Raw genomic sequence first — 10,934 nt, forward strand, 5'->3', positions numbered from 1 at the left:
ATGTATCTTGTTAGTAAAATTGTGGAGTTGTGTGATTTTTTTATAATTAGAAAAGATAAGAAATGTACCCGACATTAAAGTTTGGAATTTTTGGTAGTGATTAACTTCAACCTTTTCCAATGCTTTTTGCAAAAAATACTATTTTAAATTTAAAATCTTTTCAATACTATAGAATTATTTGAAAAAATCTATCGGTATAGCTTTTCAAACTCATTTTCACTTTCTTCCCCGATTTCCTATAATTATGATCTAAAGCAAGTACTTTACTAAATTTAAAGGAAACATGGCTGAATATTGTGTGCATTTTTAAGGAGATATCAAACGCCAAATTAGAGAGTCATGTAGATTGCCAAAATGGCAGAGGGACAGGAAAGCTCTAAAAAAATAACTATCACGGTTAAAACACTGAAAGATAAGCAAACTTTCCAAATCGAAGAGGATGCAGACATCAAAAGGGTAAGCTTTAAAACCTCCGATTGTTTCCGTGAGACGTACATTCATAGATTTTCCTCAGACGCCTTGCATGACGACACTTGGCAATTACTGTAGGCTAGGTTTAATCGTTATCATTTTTAATTTTGTGGATTGTTTCTTTCCAGCTAAAAGAAGTCGTTTTGGAGAAGTTTTCTGCCGAACCGGACCAATTGTGTTTGATATTCGCCGGAAAAATACTGAAAGATAATGAAACTCTCCGGACTCAAAACATCAAAGATGGATCCACAGTTCATCTTGTTATCAAAACTCCTCCGAGGCCAGAACCCGAGAGCGGACCTCGGCGACCACCAGGTATTTCCGTTTTCTAATATTTATATTAATAAAATTATAATTTACCATACTGTAAGCATAAAGCATATGGTGAAATTCGCGACGAAAAATTATGCTGTCAATCCAACAGAAAGATCTGGAATTTTTTCGTTCAATGTTCACGACTATTTACGTATTTATAGTATATTTTATTTGCGGTCAATTTTTGTTTATAGGTTTGATTTCGCAAATGCTTATTAGTTATATTTGGTAACCAAAACAGGTTAAAGTCCTTATGATGAATTGATTTCCTTATTTCTTGAGAACAGAAAGTTAAATGTGCAAAATTAGTCATCTTTGTTAACATTAAGTCAGTTTTATGTTCATAGTTTTCCAGAATGGTATTTGGTAAGCCATATTTTAAAGAGCTTTCACATACAGCTGGTGCATTGTTTCAATTTAATTTATATTAATCAAACCTCTCACATTATGCAAGACATCAAAAAAAAAAAAAAAAACATTTATTTTGTTTAAATTATATCGTAAGTTATAATACAATAATACTCAATGATATAATTTAGTAACGACTAACATCCTAATAGAGTATTACTGCTAGTGTTCGAGAGTGCATATTTTAAAAATGACTTGCTTTAAAAAAATTATACTCAATCTCGGTAACTTTGAACAATGTTTGTATTTGTTTAGCAACTGCATTTGTTACTATTATAAAAGTTATAGTCAAAATACATGTATGTTGGGGTTAGTTGTTATTTTTTTTGAATACTGCATCTTTAAAAATAATAATAAGAAATTCTAAAATAAGTAAATTAAACATTATTGTAAATCATGTAGTTTTCATTATGTGAGATATAAGAATATTTTGAATCAATAAATTTCATCAGTAGTGTCTCGTTTTCTACACAGGCACTAGTTTTCTGGCACTAGTTTTTTTAATAGTAAAAATTGTCTAATAGAATACTTATACATATTTAAAAATAATAAAAAAATGCTACCTGGGATTTCAAAGTTTTCAGACAGATTATATCATTTCATTAATTGATACGGCAGTCACTTTGTGGTAAAACTATCCATTTTTAATTACTGTGACACGGTTTGAAAATGATGCGGAATGCATTGAAACATGTATCACAGTAGATTTTAAGAAATAGTGGTATTTACTAAGTAATACATTAATTAAAAATAGATTATATCATCTTTATTTATGTGTCATCCTCTAATCTAATATGCTAACATCAATCTTGAATACATACCATAAGTTCTACCTTTAACAATTTTACAGATAAGTATGGAAGATATTATTAGTAATATTTATATATTTTTTTTATTCACAGCCGACATAAGTGCAACCCCATTTGGTTTAAATTCTCTAGGAGGATTAGCGGGATTAGAAAGTATGGGACTCGGGCAAGGTTCTTTCATGGATATTCAGGTAATTGTCAAATATATATATATATATGTATATTTTTTTTACATTGATTTAAATCACAATTTAAAACATATTCTTAAAAAATATTTTGCAAATACCCACCAAGCCACCTTGTGTGTCTTGTCAGTGGAGTTCTCTTTGAATACATTTTTATTGTTTTTTACCATTTTAACCTAATACACACAAAAAAGGGAGAAAAATTAAGAATATATACATTTTACAATTTTCATGAAATTAACTCTTGATCATTTACCCATTCCTTTATTTTGCCTTTGTTCTATATTTTATTTTGACCTCTAACATCCGTCGGCAACAAATTAAAAATGTTCGGAACGATATATTGCAGTGTTCGACTCCCATATTTACTGTTTATTCTTGGGACTATCAAACCTTCGTTGTGTGTAAATCGTGTATCATGGTTGTGTACTAAAAGATTTCGATATTTTTGTCTATTACACTTATTTTTGCTACAATGTTTAATATTATTATCTGAACTCAATAGTATCTTTGATTGTACTTGAATTGGTTTATCACTTTAGGGTATTTAGAAATTATTAAATATTTGTTTTTATTATCTCCACACCAGAATGTCTGAATCACTTTGATTTCAGGCCCGTATGCAGTCAGAATTATTATCCAATCCGGATATGCTGAGACAAGTCTTAGATAACCCCTTGGTGCAACAAATGATGAATGATCCCGAGAACATGAGATCGCTGATTACCTCACATCCCCAGATGCAAGACCTAATATCTGTGAGTATTGAAATCCTTTGAATTGAAATTTTGAGGAGGTGGTGGACAAAATTGAAAATTTGTAGTGTTCAGCGTGTTTGGCTACCGTGCTGGAGGTCCTGAGTACGATTCCAAACGGGGTCAAACAGATATGGGTGATTTTCACTCTCATGTTTATTTAATATCACCCTGGGCTGGTACAAGAAGCGCAGGGCTGATCACCTTGCCTTCATGCAATAAATGATCAAGATTACACTGTGTCGCTACGATGTAGTGCCCTATGCACCATTGGGTGCGGATGAGGGTTAGAAGAAGAATACAGGGAGTGTATAATTTTGTAAAATATGGCACGATCAGGTATGCCAAATACTTGAACGTGGTCAGGTTAGGAGTCGTAACAATCGGCAGGTATGTATGAGGAGATGCATGAACGTGGAAGAGGCGAAGAATGTTTGCAAAGACAGAGTGGTCGGCTGTCCAAACTCAAAACACAGTAAGGGACATTTTTTTTGTAGTACGTTTTTTTGCATTTTTGGACTAAGTTGATTCTACTTAGTCCAAAAATGCAAAAAAAACGTACTACAAAAAAAATGTCCCTTACTGTGTTTTAAGTTTGGACAGCCGTGGTGTGGCGTTCTATTCTCTCCCTATTCTACCCCTGCGGGGAAGCGGCGTGATGGTTAGTTAGTCTGTTAGTATAATTTTGTTAGTTATAAAATAGAATATCACTATGTTAGTGTTTTAAATATTTATTATATCCTTAATTCGTATTTCAAACACAGTGCTACAAACTTGGTTTTGGTGCAGCGCTAAAGCAATGATTAGAATTATTTCACGTGATATTGTTTAACATATTTATGAATGCTTGATTAATGAGGACATAATGTAAAATTATGATAAATTTAACACAGCGTCAGAAGTATTTGCTACCAGCATTAATTCATTTCACAATTGAAATAACATATTCTTTAACTCATTACTCATTTGACTGGAAATTCGAAGGACCTAGTTTTAAGTTTGGAACTGGCAGTTTATTTTTTTAAGTGGTATTCCAGTAATTTGATATTTCTATCGTATTATAGAGTATGGTCTATGGTCAGTATAGCAGACTCTAGCCAGAGTTTCTACATTTGGTCTCAGGCTACTAAAACTATTTAAAAAAAACTAACCACTCAGGCTCTTCTGGAAATTGTGTCAAATTGAAATGTTTGTGTACATCATTAGGGATCTTTTTTTGTTTTTTGAGTATATTTGACCTTGCATCACTGTCCATACTCCAACTTATTATGTTTTCACTTTTTATTATGTTTTATTAAGTTTTTTGATTATTTTCAGCGTAATCCTGAAATCAACCGTATGCTGAATAATCCAGAACTCTTACGACAAACTATGGAATTGGCCCGGAATCCAGCTATGTTGCAAGAATTGATGCGCTCTCACGATCGTGCTATGTCTAATTTGGAAAGCATACCAGGTCATTTAATCATCTTTATATCCCCTCCTTATTTAATGCCAGCCTCCATCCTGAAAACCTGGTCACAAAGCGAATGATCAACATTGGACCACCATTTGTGATAGTTCATGGTAAAAATGCTTGTAAGAAGAGTCTCTTCTCTACTGATAATCATACAATCATTAACATTAAATGCTCAATACTTAGTCCCAGATTACTAAACTATATGAGTGATGTTGTTATTAAACATTTGTAAAAAAAAATACTTCATACAAATAAAATAGGAATAAATACGATAATCAAAGACTTTTATTATATTAGAAGTAATAGTAATATTCTTTTGGTTCAAGAGATCACATAATAATGACAATAAATTTAAGGTACATTAGGAAGACACTGTGAAGCAGAGAATGACGTGAACATTGTTTTTCCCAGGAGTCGTCATTTTGCCGTCGTAATTTTAAAAATAGTTTAGTATTCTAGGGTCCGCCTCCGTAGTGTAATGGTCAGCACGCTCGGCTACCGTTCTGGAGGTCCCGGGTTCGATTCCCAGGAAGGGTCAAATAAATATAATTGATTTTTGAACTCTAATATTTATGCAATATTACTCTGGACTGGTACCTGAAGCGGAGGGCTAATCACATTTCCGTAATGTGTTAACGATCAAGATAACACTGCGTTTATATGATGCAGTGCCCTATGCACCGTTGGGGTGCAGATGAGGGTTTGAATAAGAAGGGCTAAACAGTTTCCAAGAATAAAGTTTGAAAAAATCAGTATCAGTGGAATGGTTTATTCAATGTGTACTATATTTTTATTTTAGGTGGTTACAATGCCCTTCAGAGGATGTACAGAGATATACAAGAACCAATGTTGGCGGCTGCCAGCAGTTTTGCCGGAAATCCATTTTCTGGTTTAGTAGATAATTCTGGTAAGTACAGCCTGTTTTTACATTTAGAATTAACATAAACAAAGAAATAAAAATCCGGAAAGCAAAAAAAATACTGATAACTTGAGATTATTTATTTTGTATTCTAAAATGGTTAAACATTTGTTTTGCAGACGGCACCAACCCGCAGCAGGGCAGCGAGAATCGGGAGCCGCTTCCCAACCCGTGGGGCCCGCGGGGGGCGACCGGGGCAGCCTCTCCGGGAGGTGCTCCGGCCGGGCTTCTGAACACGCCGGGCATGCAGTCGCTGCTGCAGCAGATGTCAGAGAACCCGCGCCTCATGCAGTCCATGCTGAGCGCACCCTACACCCAGTCCATGATGCAGGCCTTCCAGGCCGACCCCAACATGGCCACGCAGATCATCAACCAGGTTGCTTACCAAATCCTTCTTTACAACATTTTGAGTGTGTCCAAATAATTGTTCACACATCTGGATTATCTCCAATTATTTGAGTTATTTTTTATATTATTTTTTGACATCTCAACATAGATGAAGAAGAAATACTTAAACCTGCCTATGACGGTCGTAAGTCCCGTAAATACCTAGATTTCCATATTCTTCTTCATCTTTGTTGAGAGGTCAAAAAATAATATAAATTCTTCTTCGTCAAAAAGCTTTTAGCTTTTTGACGAAGAAGAATTTTAAAGCGTCTTAGCTTTTGTAAAAATAGTTTCAAACTGGTTAAAATCTATTAGTTCGCCTCCGTAGTGTAATGGTTTGCGTGTTTAGCTAACGTGCTGGAGGTCCCGGGTTCAATTCCCAGGGCTTTACTTCAGGCCTGGAAATATCTTCTTCACACCCTTATCTGTACCCGATGGTGCATAGGGCACTGCACCAATATGATGCAGTACCCTATGCACCATTGGGTGTGGATAAGGGTTAAATAAATAAAATAAAAATGTATAGTTTTTTAAATGAAAAATAAGGGATCGTTTTTGTTGTTTTCAGAATCCCATGTTTGCTGGAAATCCACAACTACAGGATAATATCCGCTCAATGCTGCCCCAATTTCTATCCCAGCTACAGAATCCGGATATCACGCAAATGATGACAAACCCTCAGGTGAGCTATAGGAAATTTAATTTAATTTTTGATTATTTGATGTTTGGGTTTTTCCAGCAAAAAACTAGTATTTAACATTTTACTTGTTAGTTATTAGTTTGTCAGGAGCCGCAAGCATGAATGATATGGCCAAATGACATATTCGAATTCATATCTGCCCACCCTCATTATCAAAACACTCAAAATATATAAAAACATGGATATAGTTTGCGAAATATTCCAAGTTCCATTGACTAAATGTGATATATATGGTTATTTATAATTAGCTGTACCCAACCATGTGTTGCTGTGCTCATTCTGGTGAATAGGAAATGAATAAAAAGTGGAACCACTCATATCTACAGTATGTTTATTTTTAAAATGCTTGCCAGAATAAAATATTTTAGCAACTGTCATGAAGCATGCTGTATGCCATGAACAATGTTTAGTATTGAGTGTATTGGTACTGCTTTCAATAAATGGCACTTCCACCGTAGTAAAAAAGGAGTTTTTTTTAAAACATGTTTTTACTTATCAGAAGTATGTAATAACACACATTTGAATGCAATGTTATGTCAAAATTTCAAAGTAATTGGTGAATAACTTTTGAAACCAATTTTTTTTTTTTTTTTTTATATACATAGATAAAAACACACATATTCTAATGCAACATTGTGTCAATATTTCAAAGCAATCATTGAATAACTTTTGGAGGTTTAAGATTTTGAAAAAACAAAAAAAATATTAATAAAAACACTCACATTCGAATCCAACGTTGTGTAAAAGTCATCGGGGAATGACTTTACACGTTGTTATCGGGACACATTTAAAAACGTTTTTTCTCAATTGTGTTTAGGAAATATATCACAAATTTGATGCAGTGCCCTATGCACCATTGAGTGTGTCTAAGGGTCAATATATTGAAAGCTGTCCCACCGCATTCCCAGATCTGATACGGAAGCATCTAGGCTTCCTGACAGACCTCTTTTTTTTTTTTTAACTAAGTTGCTAAATTTATTGAAAATGTGAAACAAAATTGTATCCCATTTGAAAGCTTTCAGTACTGCCAATCAAAGTAAATACAAGCTTGTAAAATCCACCACTAAATTTTCTAGAAGTACCCTGGTGTAGGCAGTGAAAGGGGATTGTCTAAGGCAGTGTTCCACAAACTTTTTCTATTCAAGGTACACCTACCAATTAAGAAATTTCAGAGGTGCATATTTACCATATTATGGTAACATATTTAACATATTATGTTTAATGCGAAATGTGAGCTTACTAAACTGAGCACAGGCAACCAAAATTTGGAGCAATTGTGTTATTTTGACAAAACTATACTTTTTTCTGCGGCACACCAACTAATCACTACGGTTCACCAGTGTGCGGCGGCACACACTTTGCGGAACAACGATCTAAGGGTCAGTGATAGTTATATTTTGTCACATGAAAGTCTATTTTGTTTCCAGGCTCTGAATGCGCTACTTCAGATCCAGCAAGGAGTGGAGCAGCTGAGGACCGCGGTGCCGGGGCTCGGCGGGGCCCTCGGTCTGGGGGCCACGGTAAACCCGCCCACCGCCCCCGTCAACACTACCACTACCACCACGGCACCTTCGCCCAACAACCTCGAGCTCTTCTCGCAGGTACGGCCAATACACAATGCTAGATTTCTTACATGTCATTTTTAATTTTAATTTTACCTAGTAAATACCACTGATTTTTCACTCTTATCAACCTAGACTGGTACCTGAAGCGCAAGGCTGATCACCTTTCCTTAGTGTATTTATTGATTAAGATAACACTGCTTCTATATAATGCAGTGTTATCTTAATAAAAATTTTTAACTCAAGTAAATAGAATTTTGGGAAACATAATCACTCTTTAAAATTTATAATGCAAAAAGAATAACAAATTTCTGGTAATGTAATTTTTTTACAAAGTACATAGTACAATTAAGCGTGATGTACTACCAAGTGGTACGCGAGCCAAAACAGGTTGGGAAACGCTGCTTTAGTTTAATAAAACATGTACATTTTGATTTACGTGTATTGTATATGGACAGTTTATGCAACGCATGGTAGCCAGTATGGGGAACAACGCAGATCCCAACGCAACTCCTGAACAGCGCTACAGTCAGCAACTGGAACAACTCGCCGCCATGGGATTCATGAATAGAGATGCCAACATACAAGGTAAAATCATTCACCCGCATCATCCATCCATTTTGCCATCCCTTGAACGGAAGTACATATATAGCATATCTAATATGAACTGAAACATAGTACATAATATAACACAATTACATTAATGAGCTTTTAGTGATGTAATATATAAGAATTTTATAAAATTGCTCAATAATTTTTTAAGATTATTATTTAAAAAAAAGAAATATTTGTGTTTTTATTATTTACACAAATATTTAAATTTCATACTATTTCTGTGAGTCTAAGCGGCTCATAATTAGAAATAGGTATCAAATTGTGGTAGAGTGGGTTTGAACCGAGGAACTCTGACTTAAGAGTCCGCGACACTAAAATTGATGTTTATATTTAAACTTAATTTAATTTAATTAATTGAATGTTTAAATTTTGTACGTTGATGAAGAGAAAGCTGTCATTGCGTTTCAATTTTTGCAATTTTTAATATATGTATTCATTTATGAAAAAAATGTATACATTTTATGATATGTCATTTAATATTGTGGAATAACATTGTCAGTTATGTCTGTCAAAAAAGAGAAAATAATGGAGGATTCTGGTATAGTTCTCAAATTAAATTTTTCAAATTAATAATATAATAAAACAGTAAAAGTTAAGTCACAAAAAAAAAACTACTCGCATAAATTAATATTATGTTTGAATAACTACAATTCCGATGAATGACACATATTAAAATAATTTTAGGTTGCCATTGTAAAATAATGTTAGAGTTTCAACCATTCCTGATTTCTGCTCTTTTGGCAGACTAACTAATTTGTCTGAAACCAGTGTGATGAATGTGTGCGTATATATTTTCAGCCTTGACTGCAACATTTGGCGACATCAACGCCGCTGTGGAAAGGTTACTGGCTCTCGGACAACTCTCCCTAAGCTAACACTCTTAATCCAATTTATGAAGTTATAAAACGATATATTTAACGACTCCGGTTTCACTTTCGAACCCCACGCAAGATAATTGCAATTTTGTCACATTAATATTTCTTATCGCATCAAATTTTCCGTTTTTGAATTGCTCCAAATGCTTTTTTAACATTTTCAAATTTGTTATTAGATTGAAATAATGGGCTTTTAAATTATTTATCACTAAATTTGAATGATTTATTCATATTTTGCGTGTTTTAAAACAGTTAATAAATTTGTCAACATCTTGTTGTCAAAGGTTATGGTGTTTTATTTTGCGTACATATTACATACATACACCTTGTTTGCTTTTTTAAAATTGGCTAAGTGTTTTGTGACTGTAATACTTTATGATTGAAATTTTTTATATACCTATTTGTTTTCAATCAATTATTATGTTTAAAATAATGTTAACCTCCGTTATCATTCCTTTATAATTTAGAATTTTTTGTGTACCATTTCAGTAAGATGTATAAAAAGTAATCGGATATTATTTTATATCTTTATTTTCTTTAGTGCTACAATATGGTGGCTAGTTGGTAGAATTTGTGGTAACTAACATATATATTTGAAATAATTTGAGACGCATTCGAATTCAGTGAATACGCACTTGTTTGTCTTTTACACATTTTAAAGTAAATTTTTTGACACAGTATTTATATCTATCATCCCAAACTAATCCAGGGATATATCAGCCTCACTAAACTCCTGTATGTATGTAACTTATTGATTCAACCGTGTATCTAGAATTAGAATGAATAATGTCTATGCAAGATTATCTGTGTTCAATGTGTCTAGTTTTTTAATGTCTGTCACAACTCAATATTAAATACCGCAGTACAGAAATGTCAAGTACGATGTACCATTCCCATAGTGATATTGAATAAATGTGCGAAAGTTTAAGCATGCTTGTATTTTATTTGTTTACTTGTGTGCCTAGACTACTCGGATCCAAGGAATCGGATAACATATGACCTGTAGGCTCAGTGTCCATTGCATATGGTATTCTATATAGAAAGTTAATGGTATTTAGGTATTGAAATTGAAAGGTAATTTATTATCATACTATATGGTAAAAATATAAAATTTGTGTAAGGAATATTATTTGCTAAATACAACTGACAATTCCTTCAAAATGTGTATTTTATTTATAACCTACCCTAACCTAACTCATCAAGTCATATTCATCTTTTCCCAGTTAAATATTTTAAACAACTATTATAGATAAATATAATTTGTCTAGGTCACATAAATATACGCATCATCTGAAAAATAAATTGTATACTTTGGAATGATCCAAGGATCACTCCTAATTGTAAGATTTTTTGGGATATTTTGCCGGGAATGGTTCCATGTGTTTGGAGGAAATAGGTAATTTTTGGAGGTATTAGAGATGTGTTATCCAGAAAGAGATGCTTGAAAAAATAAGAGTACCATCAATGGAGGGAA

The 10,934-nt window shown here is 33.4% G+C and overlaps 1 protein-coding gene across 1 annotated transcript; it reads left to right on the top strand.

The window, feature by feature from the left end:
- The first annotated feature begins 331 nt into the window (after window positions 1-331).
- On the top strand, window positions 332-10,621 carry LOC148312408 (ubiquilin-1-like). Its single transcript, XM_088277304.1, has 11 exons — window positions 332-456; window positions 600-786; window positions 2,097-2,194; window positions 2,803-2,946; window positions 4,261-4,399; window positions 5,202-5,309; window positions 5,441-5,697; window positions 6,277-6,390; window positions 7,836-8,009; window positions 8,429-8,558; window positions 9,384-10,621. The coding sequence occupies exons 1-11, from the start codon at window positions 355-357 to the stop codon at window positions 9,458-9,460; spliced, it is 1,530 nt and encodes a 509-aa protein (XP_088133430.1). The 5' UTR covers window positions 332-354; the 3' UTR covers window positions 9,461-10,621.
- The last annotated feature ends 313 nt before the right edge of the window (window positions 10,622-10,934 follow it).

The sequence above is a fragment of the Brachycentrus maculatus genome, unplaced genomic scaffold (genome assembly GCF_059751285.1).
Source record: "Brachycentrus maculatus isolate JH-2025_06_01 unplaced genomic scaffold, ASM5975128v1 h1tg000041l, whole genome shotgun sequence".
NCBI classification, from domain to species: domain Eukaryota; kingdom Metazoa; phylum Arthropoda; class Insecta; order Trichoptera; family Brachycentridae; genus Brachycentrus; species Brachycentrus maculatus.